The sequence below is a fragment of the Panthera pardus genome, unplaced genomic scaffold (assembly GCF_024362965.1).
Source record: "Panthera pardus isolate Hobbes unplaced genomic scaffold, ASM2436296v1 HiC_scaffold_17, whole genome shotgun sequence".
Taxonomy (NCBI): domain Eukaryota; kingdom Metazoa; phylum Chordata; class Mammalia; order Carnivora; family Felidae; genus Panthera; species Panthera pardus.
The window spans coordinates 99,901,001-99,920,312 of record NW_026526732.1 but is presented as its reverse complement, the minus strand read 5'-3'; the positions used below and the strand labels follow the sequence as shown (position 1 = coordinate 99,920,312).

The 19,312-nt window shown below is 42.2% G+C and overlaps 1 protein-coding gene and 1 long non-coding RNA gene across 2 annotated transcripts in view; both read left to right on the top strand.

Moving 5' to 3' along the window:
- Positions 1 to 1,485: 1,485 nt before the first annotated feature.
- Positions 1,486 to 9,377, top strand: LOC128777694 (uncharacterized). Its single transcript, XR_008422991.1, has 2 exons — positions 1,486 to 1,606; positions 8,474 to 9,377. It is a non-coding gene; the product is annotated as an uncharacterized LOC128777694 (long non-coding RNA).
- Positions 9,378 to 11,115: 1,738 nt separating this feature from the next.
- LRRC1 (leucine rich repeat containing 1) overlaps positions 11,116 to 19,312 on the top strand; it is a 133,366-nt gene continuing 125,169 nt past the window's right edge. Inside the window, exon 1 of the mRNA XM_019457435.2 lies at positions 11,116 to 11,558. Coding sequence (XP_019312980.1) covers positions 11,400 to 11,558 — 159 coding nt within the window. The 5' untranslated portion in view covers positions 11,116 to 11,399. The remainder of the gene's footprint in view (positions 11,559 to 19,312) is intronic.

The following is a 19,312-nucleotide window of genomic DNA, read 5'->3' as shown; positions in this document are numbered from 1 at the left end:
GTGTTAATAGCTCTTTTGATCTATAAAGCATTATATGAATGTAAAGCATTGCCGGAACCTGAGGAAAGACTGCTATAATTATAAGCCTCCTCTAGGCTTCATCTCACAAGTTTTCTGTTTTATTGGAAAAAGAGGCTGTGAAGCAGTGGCCTGGAAAAAGATGAATTCAGTTGCAGGTGCTTGTTTTGATTGGTTTGTCTGGTGCACCCTCTTTCACGTTGAAATACTTTTACAGTCTCATTTCTACCAATCCACTATATTGTTTTCCCACATGGTAGGCTTTCTTTTAAGCTGGTAACTGAGAAAAAGTACTGACAATGACTAATGCCTAATGGGTAGTTTTCTGCAGTACGGAAAGCTGTTTCCACTACATTAACCCAAAATCTTCTCATCAGCTTTTTGAGGGTGGCAGTTTTCATCTCTTTTGTAGAAATAGAGAAATGAATATTGGAGTTAATATGATTCACCTATGATCTAATCTGTAATAGTGGCAGATGCAAAAATTCAATGCAAAATCATGAGTTCTTTATACCACAGCACATGACAGATTAGTGTTTGGCCCATTTCCACCAAGGCGAAATGATGCTCAATATTTGATTCATCATTAGCACATTTATTAGGAGACTGAGAAAAATAGAAAAGCAAATGAAAGTCAAGCTGCTCACTTGTAACTTCTCTGAATGGAGGAGTAGATTAAAATCTATGTGATACGAAATTTTGGATTTTCCACATACTACTACAATTTGTGAAACTGAGTAAAGAAATAATGATTATAATTAATAAAAAGCAAGGAATCGTGTTTTTCTCTGAGTAAGGACTAAGTGGTTACTATAAGACTAACCTTTCTGCAGATAACAATTATAATCCTAGACCAAAAAAACCCAAACAAACAAAAAAAACTATCTGAAGGTGCTAGAGGGTGACCAAAAGCAAGCAGGAACTGAAGGGGACTGTACACTTGGAAGGAGGGAATAACATGGTGTGAGTTTTCTGTTATTATGTCTTTGACAAGCATAGACACTCTACTACATAGAACCACTAAAATTTAAAGTATAAATTAAAACAGCCAATTTTTATAGCAATCTAACTGGTCTGAGTTGGAGCGGATCAGAGTTGGAGTGACCATTTCAGTTGGGAAGTGAGAGAGGGAAACCTAAGAAGGGATTGAGTAAGAGTATTAACTCCAAATTCTGCATATAAACTCCACCCATATCTCTGGCTTACCCCTTAATTATGCATGTGCAGCTCTGTTTGAAGTAGCACAGTTAAGAATAAAATAACAGAACACAAAATTTCAGTTGCCATCCACCACAGAGAAAATAAGATACCATAGGCCAAATATTTGTGCCCCCCCGCCTCAAATTTATATTGTTGAAGTGTAATCCCCAAAGTGGAAGTAGGGCCTTTGGAAGGTGAGTAGGTCATAGGAGTGGAACCCTCATGAAAGGGATTAGTGTCCTTATAAAGGGAGCCCCAGAGAGCTCCTGTGTCCCTTTGTAATGTGTGGAGACACAGTGCTAAGAAAAACATCTATAAACCAGGAAGCAGGTCCTCACCTCACACTGAATCTAGTGGTGCATTGATTGTGGACTTCCAGTCTCCAGAGGTATAAGAAATAAATTTCTGTTGCTTGTAAGTTATCCAGTATATGGTATTTTTGGTATAGCAGCCTGAAGAGGCTAGGACATAAGAGTTTGATGTTTGATTTCATCCAAGCTAACTGTGTGCTAAAAGAAAATAAAAAAATAATACCCTTTGAAGTAATATCACATAATCCAGAGATTTTATCATTTATAATGTCCAGGATACATTTGAAAATAACCAGGCATATTAAGAGACAAGAAAATGTGACCTACACTTAAAAGAAAAGGCATTCAATGGAAATCAACACTGAGATGACTCAGATGTTGGAATTAGTATACAAGGAGTTTAAAGCAGGGGTTATAACTATATTTGGTTTATAAAGGAACATATACTCTTTTTAAAAAAAATTTTAACATTTTATTTATTTTTGAGACAGAACATGACCAGGGGAGGGGCAGAGAGAGGGAGACACAGATTTCAAAGCAGGCTTCAGGCTCTGAGCTCAAAGGAACATATACTCTTAATGCATGAGCAAATAGGAAATCTCAGCAGAGAAATAGAAACTGTATATATAAAAAACAATGAAAGAAATTCTAGAACTACAAAAATACACTATCTAAAGTTGTATTTCATATGGGCTTAATAGTAGCTTCAGATGATAAAAGAAAGAACCAGTAAATGTGAAGCTGTATAAATATATATTATTCAGTTTGAAAAACAGAGAGAAAAAAACCAATGGGGACAAAGCAGAACCTCAAGTACATGTGGGTGACCACCAAAAAGTCTAACATTTGTAATATTGGAATATCAAAAGGAAAAAAGAAGAAATTGGGCAAAAAAATTTTAGGGACTCAGTGACTGAAAATATCCTAAATTTGGTGAAAGATAAGTTTACAGAGTCAATAAGTTTAGTAAACTCACATCAGGATAAATACAGACATGTAATAGTCAAATTAAAAAAAAAAGTAAAGAGAAAATCTTGAAAGCAAACAGAAAAATGATACATTATATACAGCTTAGCATCAATTTGAAATATTGCTGACTTCTTATAAGAAACAATAAAAATTGGAAGAAAGTTGTTCATTTTTAGAATGCTGAAAGGAAAAAAATTATAATAAAAATTTGATACACACTGAACATGTGCTTAAAAAATTAGGATGAAATAAAGACACTTTATAATAAAGAAAACCAAGAATCTTCTGTCAACAGACCTTTACCAAAAGGTAAGAGGAATGAGGTCAGGTAGGAATAAAGAACACTGGAAAGAGTAAACATGTGAGTAAATATAAGAGACTATTCTTCCTCTTGTTTCTTTAAAATACATAGGACTGTTAAAAAATTATAAAATTTCGTTGTGAAGCTTGTAACATAGGTAAATGTAATACATATAAAAATTGTAACATAGGGGCGCCTGGGTGGCTCAGTCGGTTAAGCGTCCAACTTTGACTCAGGTCACCATCTCACGGTCCGTGAGTTTGAACCCTGCGTCGGGTTCTGGGCTGATGGCTTGGAGCCTGGAGCCTGCTTCCGATTCTGTGTCTCCCTCTCTCTCTGCCCCTCCCCCGTTCATGCTCTGCCTTTCTCTGTCTCAAAAATAAATAAACTTAAAAAAAAATTAAAACAAAAACAAAAACAAAAAAACCCTGTAACATAAAGGACCAGAGAGGTGGCAAATAGACCTGGATAATTACAAGAGTCTTATGTTTAACATGAATTGGTATATACTTTCATGGTAAACTGTGAAAATTTAAGGATGCATATTGTAATCCATAGAGTAGCTACTAGAGCCTAGAAGGCCTATAGACGAAATGTGGTTATTTATTTACACAAAAGATGGTGGAAAAGAAAGAACAGAGAATGAAAAATCAGATGGTACAAACAGAAAGAAAATAATACATAGCGGACTTAAATTCAACCATAGCAATACAGTTGACCCTTGAACATGGGTTTGACATGCATGGGTTCACTTATATGCAGATTTTTTACCATACAGTACTATAAATGTATTTCCTATACTTTATGATTTCCTTAATAACGTGTTCTTTTCTCCAGCTTACTTTATACATATACGTATATGTATTATATATAAAATGTATTACATATGTATTAAAACAAAATATGTGTTAATTTACTGTTACCAGTAAAGCTTCTGGTCAACAGTAAGCTATTAGTAAAGTTTTTGGGGAGTCAAGAGTTATGCATGAATTTTCGACTGTGCAGGGGTCAGTGCTTCTAACCACCATATTATTCAAGTGTTAACTGGTAATTATATTAAATGTAAATGAGCTAAACATTCCACAGAAAGAGCCAGGGATAGAAGGGGATGGAATTTTAATTTACTAGCAAGAAGAAATCACAGAAGTCTTAGAGTGGCAACTTTGCTTCTGATTATATAGATTGTTGAATTATAAACCGATTTACCCATATGATCGTGTAGGCTCTTGTGTTTCTTGAATGGTTTGGGTGTCCTTCCCTTACAGCATGATCTCTAGAAAATGATCTCTAGAAAATGTCCTTAAATTCAAATTTGAAGAAGCAGAGGTTGGGGTCTGAGTGCTTCCTCTCCCTGAGGGCTTTGAGATTCTATTGCAAATTTCTTCCTAGTATCCAGCATTGCATACAGTAAGATTTAATTTGCCCATCTGGCTGACACATAAATAATTCAGAGGGCACTCAAGTAATTTTTTATAAGACAAAGATTAGATTCCATAGGTTAAGAAAAAATATTACTATGATTGTTATAATTTTCTTGATAACTGCCATTCTTTCAGTAAGACTGAAAGCTATGTCGTATTCCTTTTTGTCTCCCCAGAAAATTAATCCAGTGTCTGGCACAATAGCAGACATTAAATAAATAACACAACATGATTCCTAGTCCTAGAAGTAATTTACAATTGCCTGTTAAATACATTTACCTGTATATTTATTTGTTAACTTTTAAAACTACTTTTATTAATGCATTATTTTATTTTTAGTTATTTACTTTTTAAAAGTTTAAATAAAATTTTAGTTATACCATTTATTACAGCATAAAAAATTAATTGAATCTAGGAAGAAGTCCTACAAAAGATATATAAAACTTCTTAAGGAAAGTAATAAAATTTTATGAGTTACATTAAAAGATTCCTAAATAGGGGTGCCTGGGTGGCTCAGTCGGTTAAGTGTCTGACTTCGGCTCAGGTCATGATCTCACCGTCCATGAGTTCGAGCCCTGCTCGGGCTCTGTGCTGACAGCTCAGAGCCTGGAGCCTGCTTCGGATTCTGTGTCTCCCTCTCTCTCTGACCCTCCCCCGTTCATGCTCTGTCTCTCTCTGTCTCAAAAAAAAAAAAAAAAAACAAACATTAAAACAAATTAAAAAAAAAAGATTCCTAAATAAATAAAAAATAGATCTTGAGCATGGATTAAAAGACTCAGTAAGGGGTGCCTGGGTGGCTCAGTCGGTTAAGCGGCCAACTTCAGGTCATGATCTCACAGTCCGTGAGTTCGAGCCCCACGTCGGGCTCTGTGTTGACAGCTCAGAGACTGGAGCCTGTTTCAGATTCTGTGTCTCCCTCTCTCTCTGCCCCTCCCCCGTTCATGCTCTGTCTCTCTCTGTCTCAAAAATAAATAAACGTTAAAAAAAATTAAAAAAAAAAAAAAGACTCAGTAATATGAAGGGGACAATTCTCCCAAACAAATTTATAGATTTTCACATGTTAATTAAAATCCGTACAGATTTTTTTATTATTTAAAACTTTAGAAGCTTATTTCTAAAATTTAACAAAAGTATCAGGAAGAAAGATTAGCTAAACTACTCTTGAAAAAGCATGGTGAAAAAATTTGCTCCACTAAATATCAAGATATCAAATAAAACTTCTGTAATTATATGCTGTGGTATTAGCAGAGACACAGAAAAACAGAGGCATAATATATCCCAAAATAAGCTCCATATATATATATTTACACTAAATTTGTGACTCAGGTGGCACGGGAGATTAATGAGGAAACAATGCTTTTGTTAATAACAGGTGTGTCCATGGGTGAGGGTGGGAGGAAGTTAGATATAGTCCTTACATCATGTTTAAACTGAACCTAGATGAATTAAAGAGCTGAGTCTGAGGGGCGCCTGGGTGGCTCAGTCGGTTAAGCATCCGACTTCAGCTCAGGTCACGATCTCGCGGTCTGTGAGTTCGAGCCCCGCGTCAGGCTCTGGGCTGATGGCTCAGAGCCTGGAGCCTGCTTCCAATTCTGTGTCTCCCTCTCTCTCTGCCCCTCCCCCGTTCGTGCTCTGTCTCTGTCCCAAAAATAAATAAACGTTAAAAAAAAAATTTAAAAAAGAGCTGAGTCTGAAATGCAATATTACAAACGCATTGGAAGGAAAAATTAGAGAACACATAAAGAACAATTTTATATAATAAAAATTTTCCCATTTTAAGTGTACAGTTTGATAGCTTTAATAAATGTATACATCCATGCAGCCATCACCACAATCAAGACACAGAATATTCCATTACCCACAAAGTTCCCTCCTGCCTTTTGCCATCAATCTTTTCCCCTACACTTTCTTCCCAACCCCTAGGTGCAGGTATCTATGGATCTAGGTTGTATCACTTTATCTTAGTTTGTATATGGAATCACACAGTATGGATTCTTTTGTGTCTGGCTCCTTTTACTCAGCATAATGTTTTTGAGATTCATCCACAATGTCACATGTATTATTAGTTTGTTCCTTTTTATTGTTGTTATTCAATTGTTTTGATACAGTACACTTTGTTTATTCATTCATCTGTTGATGAATATTTGGGTTGTTTCCAGTTTATGGCTATAATTAACACAACTTTTATCACTATTGGTCAACAAGCCTCTGAATGGACATGTGCTTTCATTTTCTTGTGTGTGAGTGTGAATACCAAGGGGGTAGGATAGCTGGGTCATTAGGGTGGGTATATACTTGGGTATATAGGGTGGGTATAAACAATTCTAAATTGTTTCCCCAAAGTGGTTTTATCATTTTACACTCCCACCAGCAATGCAGGAGTTCCAGTTGCCCATATCTTTAGTAACACTTGAGACTGTCAATCTTTTTATTTTTAGTCATCATTCTAATGGATAGGTGGTAGTGCCTTACTTTCAAATTCACATGATCAAACCTCTGAATCCACATTCTGTCCCATCTTACCAGGTATCACTTTGGACTTCCATTTTTAAAAAAGTTAATGACAATAACCAGGCTCAAAAAATTACTGATAGAACAACCACGACCACCACCACAAGAACATTAATTGAACATTTATGATTCTCCTACCCTTAGAGTATAAGCTTGATGAGGGTACTACCTATCTGGTTCTTTGTATCTAGCACAGTGCCTGGTGCATAGTATACACACATTTAATGGGGCTATCTGTTGTGTTGTCATGAATTACTCCAAATTTTAGCAGCTTAAAATAACAAATATTTATTGTTCCACACAGTTTCCTAGGGTTAGGAATCCAGGAGCAGCTTAATCGAGTGGTCCTAGGTCAGGGTGAATTATGATGTAGTAATTAAGCTACTGGCTGGGGCTGCATCATTTAAAGGCTTGACTGGGGCTATAGGATTGGCTTCCAATATTATTCACTCACATGGCTTTTGGCAAGAAGTCTCAGGTCCTTGCTGGCTGGTGTCAGCAGTCCTCAATTCCTTGCCATGTGGACCTCTCCACTGGGCTGTTCAATATGGCAGCTGGCTTCCCCAAAGTGAGTGATCTAAGAGAAGCAAGGATAGAAGCTGGTTGTATAGACCAATGAAGAGATGGGAATGACAAAAGCCAACCTGAAAGCTGCCTCAGACTGTGCATTAGTGAATATTTGATGCAACTGATGTGTGCCTGACAGCCTGCTAAGAACTGTATTTACATCACCTCATTTCATCCTGATAATAACACCTGGAGCATTGTCCTCATTTGAAATGATAAAACAGACTTATGAAAGTTAAGCAAACTGTCCAATTCTACAAAGCTATTAGGTGGCAGAGCCAGAGTTCAAAATCAGACCTCTTTAGCCCCAGAGTCTGTGAAAAATGGTTCACACTGAAAAGGAGTGAAATGCACCATTCCAAAAGAAATTAATTTAAGCGATCTTTTAAATTTAGTTTACACTGAGTCAAATTCATATTTGTATATGGGGGAATAGTGCTAGAAATTATATCAACAAGGAAAGCTTAAAACTCTTCAGGATAAAGAATCGGTCCCCTATTCTCCAATTCACAGGTTTTTTTCATTTTTTTCTCTCTTACCAGACTAATGTTTCACATTTTAGGCAGTACTGTATATAGAAAACCCTAAAGACTCCACTAAAACAACTACTAGAACTGATCAATCAATTCAGTAAAGTCACAGGATATAAAAATGTATAGATATCTGTGGCATTCCTATACATTAATAATGAAGCAGTAGGAAGTGAAATTAAGAAAATCCTGGGACGCGTGGGTGGCTCAGTTGGTTCAGTGTCTGACTTCAGCTCAGGTCATGATCTCAAGGTTCGTGGGTTCACACCCCATGTTATGTTCTATGCTGACAGCTCAGAGCCTGAAGCCTGCTTTGGATTCTGTCTCTCCTTCTCACTGCTCCTGTCTTACTCATGCTCTGTCTCTGTCTCTCAAAAAATAAATAAACTTAAAAAAAAATAAAAAGATAATAATCCCATTTACAGTCACACCAAAAACAATAAGATACCTAGAAATAAATTTAACCAAAGAGGTGAAAGACCTGTACTCTGAAAACTATAAAACACTAATGACAATGTAAAGAATGGAAAGTCATTCCATGCTCATGGGTTGGAAGAACAAATATTGTTAAAATATCTATACTACCCAAAGCAAGCTATGTATTTAATGAAATCCCTATCAAAATAACAACTGCATTTTTTACAGAACTAGAACAAACAATCCTAAAATTTGTGTGGAACCACAAAGGACCTTAAATCGCCAAAGCAATCTTGAGAAAGCAGAACAAGGCTGGAAGCATCATAATTCCAGATTTCAAGTTATATTACACAGTGGTGGTAATTAAAACAGTATGGTAATGGCACAAAAATAGACACAAAGATCAGTGGAACAGAATAGAAAACCCAGAAATAAATCCACACTTCGACAAAGGAGGAAAGAATATGTAACGTGAAAAAGACAGTCTCTTCAACCAATGGTATTGGAAAAACTGGTCAGCCACATGCAAAAGGATGAAACTGGACTTCTTTTCACCATACACAAAAAGAGCCTCAAAATGGATTAGAGACCTAAAAGTGAGACCTGAAACCATAAAAATCCTTGAAGAGAACACAAATAGTAATTTCTCCGACATCAGCTGTATAACATTTTTCTAGATATGTCTCCTGAGACAAGGGAAGTAAAAGTAAAAATAAGCTAGTGGGACTTCATCAAAATAAAAAGCTTCTACACAGTGAAGGAAACAATTAACAAAACTAAAAGGCAACCAATGGAATGGGAGAAGATATTTGCAAATGACATATCCAATAAAGGGTTAGTATCCAAAATATACAAAGAACTGATACAACTCAACACCCCAAAACAAATAATCCCATTAACAATGGGCAGAAGACATGAACAGACATTTCTCCAAAGAAGACATACAAATGGCCAACAGACACATGAAAAGATGGTCATCATCACTTGCCACCAGGGAAATGCAAATCATAATGCAAGTCTAAGTGTCATGGAGAGGCACACAGGGAATACTAGTTGAGGTCTGAATTTTTTAAAACACCAGCCATATCTCTAAAACATACTTGGTGTTTATTAAAATAACGGAGCGTGGTAATCTCTGAAGTCAACAGAAGATTAAGATGAAGGAGCTGAGCCTTCTTCATTTTTGTTGCTTTTGTAAGCAGTTAGAAAACTTGCAAAGACAGTGACTTGCTTACCAATCCAGACTTAGTCTCTCAGGCAGTAACCAGTTTTCTACTAAAGGTGGCACAAAGTGGGTTTCTGGGACACGAAAAGGAAGGAAGAGTGGCTAAGGTTCAAAGTCCAGGTGGCCTTCCTTACCTGCTGGGAATGTATAAATCACACCAGGACAAACAAAAGAGAGGGTGGAGTGGGTAGGGCAATGCAGTTTAGGGACTGACGGGATTTAGACAGTTAAGGTGGTGATAATGTTAGGATAGAAACCAAAGTGGTACTCAGATCCATCCTCACTGATTGGGAAGAAAGAAGCCCTCGGCCAGGAATAGAAATGATGAAGTATTCTTCTCCCTGCTAACCCCGTGGGAAACTGTCCTGTGCACAGTTGAAACTGGGAGTCTGTGTAGTATGCACTAGTTTCAAACCAAAATTTTCCTTCGCCACTGAGCATGCTCAGCTTTCAGTTTCTGCAGAAAAGTGGATTTCATGACTCCTGATTTTAGCTTTGGCAACTTGGAGCCAGAGAACATGGTGGTGTCTGGTAGAGGCCACAGGTGGAATCTTGAAAGGGAAGGTGTGAGGACAAGGGGGCAGCTGGGGGGGGGGGGGAGGGGTAGGGGAATCAGAGTAGGACCCAAAAGACAATCCATCAATGTGATTGGCTTTGATCTGGTCGGCAAGCCTTTGTAAAGGAGCCAGTGCGTTATCTGGAGATAGGGAGAAGTTCAGGGTTCTGGTCCTAGTCCGTGGGAATGAATCAGGGGCGAGCAAATGGTCATTATTATCCAGTAGTGAGCCTCTTGAGTCCTCCCCTGCTATCCCTTCTTGGGCTGCAACCTCCCTTTGCAAGATACTGGGTGTTGGTGCAGAAACATAGGAGCTGGATGGAGGATGTTCACCTAACAGCCCCGTCAATTTGCCCCACCTCCCCCGTTCGTCCTTCCTCACTAGCCCAGAATAGTCGCCAGGGGCCATCATCTGCTTGGCTAGAACAGGCACAGAAACTCACCTTAGCTACTTCGTTTTTGAGTTTGGACTCCTGATGGGGCATCCATATCTAGGAGAATCTTACAAACTCTCTGACCCATATGTTTTTGGTGGTAAGGGGAGAGGGACTTCCTATTACTCTGTATAAAAACAATGCTGAAGATGTGAGCCCAGGCTACAACAGCCTGCAGGCGGTGCCCGCGGACCAGAGGGCACGGCCAGGCCCGGTGCAGGGCGGAGGGCGGTCCGCTCACTCCTGCTGGCAGCCAGGGCACCTCAAAATCACACCGAATCTCGTAGCTCGAGGCGCCCAAGGCGCGCAAGGTACGCTTCGGGGGGCGGTCCTGCCTGACCCCGGAAGAGAAAGTTGTTTTGGGGAAGGGGAGCGAGGAGACGAGAGCGAGTTAAGTAACTAAAAATCAAAGTTGTTCTGCTCCTCTCAGGCCACCTCTCCTCTGCTTCATCTTTACCCCAAGCTCCATTGGAGTCAGGCTTCCTCAGAGGGCCGAACGCTCCCGGAATCCCAGCCAGAGTTGGGGGACCGAGAGCGCCCGGTCCGCAGGTTTCGACCCTCTCCGACTCCAGGTCTCCGGGAAAACCCGGAGCGGAGCATCCCCCGGGCCGGGATACGCCCTCGCGCGCGCCCACTGGCGCGCATGCTCAGTCGCGCGGTGGCCGCGAGTAGGAAGCTCCGCGCGGCAGTAGCGGCCGCGGCGGCGCGACTGGAAGGTGGGAGGGGACGCACCGGCTGGCGGGCGGGGGCGCTGGGACTCGGCTGGGGCTCCCGCCCGAGGTTCCTGGAAGCGTTTGGGACCGCGAACCCCGGCGCGAGGAGCAAGCGAGCACGGGAGCCAACGAGTGCGGACTGGGCAGCGGGCGGAGCGGAGCCGCCGGGCGGAGCGGGCTCAGAGCCCGGGTCTCCGCGGCTCGGGACCCGGCGGCGGGGGCGGCGATGTTCCACTGCATCCCCCTGTGGCGGTGCAACCGTCATGTGGAGACGATCGACAAGCGCCACTGCTCGCTGGTCTATGTCCCCGAGGAGATCTACCGCTACGCCCGCAGCCTGGAGGAGCTGCTGCTGGACGCCAACCAGCTCCGCGAGCTGCCCGAGGTGAGTGTCCGGCCTCACCTGCGCGCCGCCTTTGGGGGAACTCGGCCGAGCCTGGCCAGCCCTCTCCTTCCTCTCTCCCGTGGTCACCTCCCTTCCACACTCTATCCCTCTTCTACCTCCAGATCCCGTCGCCACGTCCCGCAGAACCACCACTACCTGTATTCACCTGCCTCTTCCTCCCTTACCCTCCTTCCCTCTCATTAAAAGTTCCTTGTCATTTTATACAAAGCGAGCGACTTGATATTTTCCAAGTAGTCACTAGAGCTTGTGAGACTAAGGAAACGTTCTGGGCTGGTAAGGAGTTTAGATGCACGTCTAAGTACAAACAACTGGCATTTGTACCCGGGCAGGTGAGGAGCCAGGTGGCTGGGGCTGTTCCCAGGTGGAAGGACAGAGCGTGGCATCTGCTCTCAGGGCAGTTTTCCTTGCACTGCATTCCCCGACCACTAGCCAGGGCGCGCTTCCCGGGTGGGCAGCGCGCAAGTGAGCCGCACTAACTAGGCATGTTCGGAGGAATGTGCCCCCGGGGCCTTATCGCTGGTGGGCAGTGCTTGCAAGTATTGTAGTTTGGCGAGCTGGCCGGCCTTGGCTCCGGGGCCGGTTGGGAATTGGAGGTGAGGGGAGGTGAGCTGGAGGATATCGGGCAGGAGGAGAGGTATGCTTTGGGACCTGTGGGCAGGTGCCCAGGTGCCCGCCGCTGGGGCCCTGCCTGCGTGGACCTGTTGCGTGGAAGGAGCCGCTGTGAACGTCAGTAGAGGCTGCGCCCGGCGGGCCAGCATTGCCAGCCTCCTCTCCCGGAGCGCGTACCTTCAGCCTGCTGACTTCTATCCTTGCAGTGATGCGTTACCTCTTCAGAGTTGTTTACATACATTAATCAGTCTGGTGCGGCTAAACTTGTTGTCAGGAGACACATGCTGATTGAGCTTTAACGGAGGGTCTGGGACTGCGAACTTTTAACCTTCGAACTTGCTGCCGAGGAAATTAGCTTGAGTAACCCTCAAGGAAGAAGGTATCACAAATCCCGGGGTGTGCAGGAAGTCGGTGTGCAGTAATCCAAAGGTGTGCAGGAAGTAGGGAGACTAGACTGCTGGGAATTGGGAGGAGGACGTGAGGCCTGAGCGTTGGGACTCAAATATCTTTCTTGTCCTTTAGTTAACACAGGACTGTCACAGAGACGCTCGCTAGTCAAATGTTCTGGCTTGTTAAAATGACCTGATGGCGTTCCTCAGCGCTGACCAAGTGTTTTAAAAAGCAGAACGGTGTGTTTTTCTTAATATTTAAAGTGTTCTTTCTCTTTGATTAACTTTCCTTGGTTCATGTGGAATCGGATGGTTTGCTCTGTGTAATCATGTGGATTATCCTCACTAGGATCTTTGCAAAGCCCCCCAGGCTTTATTTAGCTTAGAAGCAAAAAAGCCGTACAGTTCCCTCAGGCATTTATTATTTTGCAGGCATTTTCAGACGCATGGCTTTGTCTGGCCTTGAGCTTGCTCAAATTTGACTTGAAAGGCATAAGCTCACTTACTGCCTTAAGTTGTAAGTAAGTTTTAGGCATTGCTAGTGCCAGAAATACAGAATATGTTATTTAATACTTTTCAAGTGTGTCAGCATGAAGTTATTAAAGATTGAGTGAAAAACTATTTAACTAGAAATGTTTCAGTGTTCTTTGTGGTATTTTGTTTGTTTGTTTGTTTGTTTGTTTGTTTGTTTTTATAGAACTGGAAGATTTCCTTTGACTGGATTGGCTTTTTACTCCCTTCTGCAAAGTTTGTGGGTTTTCCTGTAATGTTGGGGAATTCAGCTTTGTAAGGGGAAATTATGGGTTTTGGAAGTGTTAGGTATTCATACTAATCCTAACTGGAAACTTCTCAGAGGCTCAAGCTAGTCTGATAGCACTCTGTAGATACAGTATAAATAAACAAGCTTTTCAGAGGCTAAAGGTGGTCTTGCTTATGGGTAATTATTGCTCTTACAGCTCCGAAATTAGTTTTAGAGTTTCTAGGTTGTTTAAAAATGATTTCTTCATGACTTACTGTGTCTGGGTGCCTGGATGGGTATAAGCCAGACGTGCACAACCACCTTGAAAGCACAGATATTTCATTCAAAGTAGAAGTCCTTTCCTTGGGCTGTTGTTTCCCCTCTGAGATCTGCATAACTCATTAGCACTGCTCCCTGCTGTCCCTACCCCCACCCCTCCTCTAACCTCTGTCTCCTTACCTGCCCCATCACCAGGGGCCCTCTTTTGCTGACAGACCTCCTGGGCCCTTGTGGTGGCGGTCTTGCTGGCTGGCTGTTCTCTTCTCTGTAATTTGTTTGGAAGCACAGACAAGGGGGAAGGCCGCACCCCATACCCCAAAAGCAAAGATACAGACATTGTTCACGGTTCAGGATGATGAAAAGCCGTCTCCTTTCTACTGAAAGGTTTGTAAGCTCAGATTTGCTTCAGCTCCCTCATTTTGTGAATTGAAACTCAGAATTGAAGTGACTCCATCAAGGCTGTTCAGCTGGTTAGATGCAGAGTCACTGGTTGCCCCCCGCCCCGCCCCTGTTCAGCAGCTTTGGACACCTAGCAGGAATCTGGCTTATTCAGCTTTTCACACCCATTAAAATCTCAGTTATTTAGCCCCTCCTATTTTACTCCTGTCATTAAGCCTGGTCTCTGTCAAACATTTACTGACCCTTCATCATTTGCAGTTACTAGGAATATAGAGATTAGAGAAGGTATGATTCCTATGAGCTATTCACAACTTTATGGGGAGGTAGATGACTTGAATACAGATGTGGTGAGTATGAGGTAGAGGGGGCATGACAGCTAGCTTGGTGGTTACTTACCTAATCTAAACTTTTGCTGAGCCTGCATCCCCATCCTCGGCAGTGGGTCCACCTTGTAGTAGCCTCTCAGTGCTGCTGTTCTGCAGGGAAGGCTTGGAACGTTCATCTGTAGCCTGACCCCAGCTGGATGATAGGCTCACCATCCCATTCCCATCCACCTTCTCCTTCTCACTCCCTCCCGGCTCCATCCCTTTGGGATGCCTAGTAACGGAGACAGTCTGACTCTAACTTCCTGAGATGCTGGCATGCTTTTGCTCATCCTTGTGAGCATAGAGCCTGGAACCCAGTAGGTCCTGCTCAGTAAACAGCTTTTGTCTGTTGAAGGAATTTAGCCTCGCCTGATACAGATCTTTCTCCTCTGCCTCTTTCTCTTAAGCATATCATGGCTCTGGCATCTATCCACCTCTAATATAGTCAGAGAATATTCAAGTTGGGAGTGACCTTTTTCAAGACTCTAGCTGGTTAGATGCACAGTCTCTGGTTGCTTTAAGTTGGAAGCCGCTTGAGAAGTTAAAGGTCACTGATATGGTGAAGCTGTTTTGTCTTCCCCAAAAGCCTATGCTCCCCTCTGTGCTTCCTTAGTGTTTCTGACACTGTCAATTTCCCCCTCAAGGTGCATGGATTCTTGGATACCTTCATGCCATCTCTCTGGCTTCAGTACAGAGCCTAGTCTAATAGGCAGCACATATTTTGAGTAAAGGCTGTTGAACCCATATAGCTTATAAAACCAAGTTTCATTTTGTCACCTACTCTTATTTAGGGTTTAGTTGATCTTTTGATGATTGCCAGATGACATTATCTCAAATATCTCCCCTTTCCCATCATTCTTTCTCATATCCTGCTTTATTTTTTCCCAGCCCGTAGAGCCCTATTACTACCAAACTCTAGACTTGCTTACTTGCATCTACGTGCTTATTTAGCCCCTCCTATTTTACTCATGTTCTTTGTCTCCCCAACTAGTACATCACCTCCACGAGGGCAGGGATGCTTTTGTTCATGGCTGAACCTGGGGCAGTGGCTGGCACATAGTAGGCACTCACATGTTTGTTGCATGAATGAGTCTTCACATGTGCTGTCATGGGTAAGCTGCCCCCGTTTCTCAGCCATCGTGATTCCCCTTCCTGCAGTCTCATGTCTACTGTATACCAATCTATTGAAACTCGTCATGGGATAAAGTCATTCTGAATTCAGTGGTTTTTTCTTACCAGTTTTTGTTCTCTATCTCTTCTGTGCTGGGAATCTTGACAGTCATATCTTTTTGAAATAATTTTTAGGCATTGTAAACATAATTTCTGACTGTGACTTCAAATCTCCAACTGTGATCTGTTAAGAAGATATCCATTCCCACTTGGAATAAGTCCCTTTTGTCTTAAACTTGCCATGTCCCACTTCAGTGGGACAGCCGTTCTTCACAAGTTCATGGACCAAGGCTCTTTGGGCTTGTCTTCAAGGAGCAGACACCACGGATGCTGCAGTCAGATAGCTCACATGCTGCTCCATCGCTTAGATACTGTCTTCAAGCCTTGGTTTCCTCACTTGTTGTCTTAGTACCTGGTTTGTATGGTTACTCTGTAAGTGCACGCAAAGCACTTAACAGTCAGATATATGAGGTCTAAGAGTTTTGCAGTTACTGTGGTGAGATGCCCCTTTTTTTTTTCCTCCAAATAAAACAATGTTTCTTAACCCAGAGTTGGGACACATTTTCCTGGGAGTTTGTAAGTCATTTTTTATAACCAGAATTAAATTTTTAATGCTCTTTTCAATAATAATTAAAAACTCATAGGTTCCATACATCTAGGTGAACTTACAGATGAGTAGTGCCATAAGGTTTTAGTAGTGCCATAATCTGTGTTTGATTGAGCACTCCCTTAATTGTCTCTAGCTGAGGGGGAAAGAACAGATGTGGGCTTATTGCAGAAATCACGTGTTTGGGTCAGATGATAGCTGGAAGTTACGTGAGCAAAGGTTTCATAGCTGTTTGTTAGAGAAGAGTGGTGGGTAGCCGAAGGGGTCACAGAGCTCACGGTGGTGCAGGCAGGCAGAGTTGCCAGGAGCCTGCTCCGAGGTAGTGCTGTACCAGTATGTGCAGCCATGCGATGCCTGTCCAATTGTGTCATTGTCATTTGTCACGTCAGATTAGCGTTCTCTTTTATTGGTTTTTGTCAGATTTTTTAATTGGTTCACCTTATAGTTTTGTAAGAGCTAAGGCGCAGGGAGGGCATACCTAGTTTTATGTTTAGACATACTTAAGTAACATTGGAATAAAAATAATTTAAGTGAAAGCTGAGGAAGAAGGGAGTCCAAGAGAGGACTTTCCCTTTAAAGTGATGACCCACGCATTTGTCAGGGTAAGGAAACCGTTCTCATTTCTCAGGTATCCTGTTGCACAGTTTAGCACTTAATTGTGAGTCTCTTATGTGTTCATCCAACCCCCCTTCTCCTACTTCTCTCTGCCCCCAATTCCCCCACCCCCTTATAGGTGAGGAAACTGAGACCTGGAGAAGTTGTAATTTGCCTTGGGTTAGTGGAGGGCCAAATCTCTCTGATTAAGAAATACTGAGTATTTAGTACCTATTAATAAGAAGTATAATAGTCACCAGTTATTGAGATTTTACTAACCTCCAAACATCGAATTAGGTACTCTACATAAATTATTTCTCTCAAACTGAATAACACGCTTTAGCTGTTAGAATTTCAGTTTTGCAAATGCAGACATTGAGACTTATTTAAGAAACTTACTTAAGAATCTTGTTTAGGAAACATGGTCAAGGTCAGTTCTGGAGTAGGCATTTGGCTCCAGTTCCACATGTGCATTTACCACCTGTGGGCCTGCCTGGGCCAGAGGAGGCCCGGCAGTATGTGCATGCTGAGGAGGGAGCCTCTGCAGAAAGCTCATGGCAGCTCTGAGGAGTCTCACATTCTCTGAGGAGCTGAGGGAAGACTTTGGAGGTGGTGACATTCACACTTGACTGGAAGGAAGGACAAAGTATGTCAGCTGTTGCCAAAACCAGTCCTTTCCAGGTGGCTAGAATGAGGGGCACCTGAGCAGTAGAGCGTGCCTGGAGAGGGTTCTGGGGCCAGATCGTGAAAGGCTCTTGACAATGTTGCTGAGGAGGTACGTTCTGACCTGGAGGCAGAGGAGGCCCATGGATGGTGTGCAAGTAGAGGTGCAGTACAGTTAGATCTTTGCTTTAGAAAGGTAATTCCAGAGCACAGGGTTTAGAGTCAGGGAGACAAGCCAAGAACCCACTATGGTGGTCTAGGCCAGAGGAAATGATAGAGCATCTTGGGGATGAACAGGGGAGATGGCTTTGTCAAAGATGTTCACCCTGGGCATTCCTGCCCTTGGGTCCAGTGCTCTTTCTGCTGTGCTACCTTTTCTGCTGCGCTGATCTTCTGAGGCACTTCAGTGATACTTGTGTAACACCAAGTAAAAAGCATTTACCTCCTTTTGGGGGGACATCTTTTCCTTGACTGTGGCATGTGCCTGCATTCAGCTTGTGAATTGCTCACTAAGACACGGCAAACATTATATGTAGGTATTGACTCGGGGGAAGGAGGAATAGCCAGATGTGCTATGGGTGGCAAGAGTTTGTTCGTTTTGCGTTTCAGATGAATGTGGTCATCAAGTTTATAAACATGAACCTGCAGGAACACTGGTAGCCCTGGCGTTCTGTGTTTCCGAGTAATACGAACGTGTACTGTTTGTGTACCGTACCATGGACTTTAGTTTCATCATCTTCTGCTCATGCTTTGAAAGGCTAACACTTGCAGAATTTTTATTTTTCTAGAGGAACTTGGAAGTTATGTGTCTTTAAAAAAATAGCTCACGTCTTTGAGAGAAAGTAAAACTATTCATTTAATAAAACTTTTCTGGGATGGACAAAGATGAGTGATGCTGGTAAAATAGCAAAATAAGCTTGTTTTCACAGTTCCTCCTGCCTCTTCCAAGGGGCTTCCAGTGAAAAGGGGCGCATCGAACCTTCCTTCCAGCTTTCCAGTGCATTATCCTCTCTGCCAGAATTTGCAGCTTCTGTACTATAGTAAGTAGGGACTTGGGATTTCCTTAAAAAGGAATACCTTTTTAGTCTATACCACAGACTTGACATTCTGGGGATAAGTGTAGTTGATATTTACACAAGGGGGTCAGGAATAGCAAGGTAAACATTTCTTAGCAATGATGACAGAAATCTCAGCCATGACCTTGCTGTGCCATGGAACAACCAGAAGCAGTGGGTTCTTTTAGGTAAGGATTGAGTGAGTGCTGAAGGCTTTTCTCTTTGTTCACGGAAGTCTAGGGGGATTTAGCCTATTTTGGAACCCTACCCAGAACATAGGGCTACAAATGTTTGTCCTCTCCTTCATGTGATAGTTATGAGGGATGATGAGATCATGGGCCAGAGCTTAGTAAATGCATAGAAGAAACTCCTGGATGTCCATTTACTTTCTCTTGGGTATTATTTAGTGGACAGGAATGGTAATTTACTATTGCATGTGGTATTTTAGAAGATCTAATGGTATGTATGTGTGTCTACTGTAAAAATACTTTGAACTCCTGGAAGTAAGATGAAATATTTTTAAAAATGAAAAAACATTTTTTTTGGCTTGTCATTATTTTGAAGAGTTTCCTTATCTAGGCTGTAATTCTAGAGTCCAGAGAATTTGACTCAGTTGGAAGAAATTTGGTATTTCAGTTTCCAAGAACCGCAAGGAATGGATTTGTCATGTGGTGGGTGGAAGGAGGTGTTACACCTAATTACAGCATGTTCCAGACTGATTCCTGGGTAGTGTGGCCAGATGGAGAGGTCTGTGTCTACCCCGGCCACTCTCATCACCTTTCTGTCCACAGTCCACACCTACTTCTTGGGAAAAGATCATCAGGAGGGCCTGTCAGCTGACTTGTGGTAGAAACTAGGAGCTCA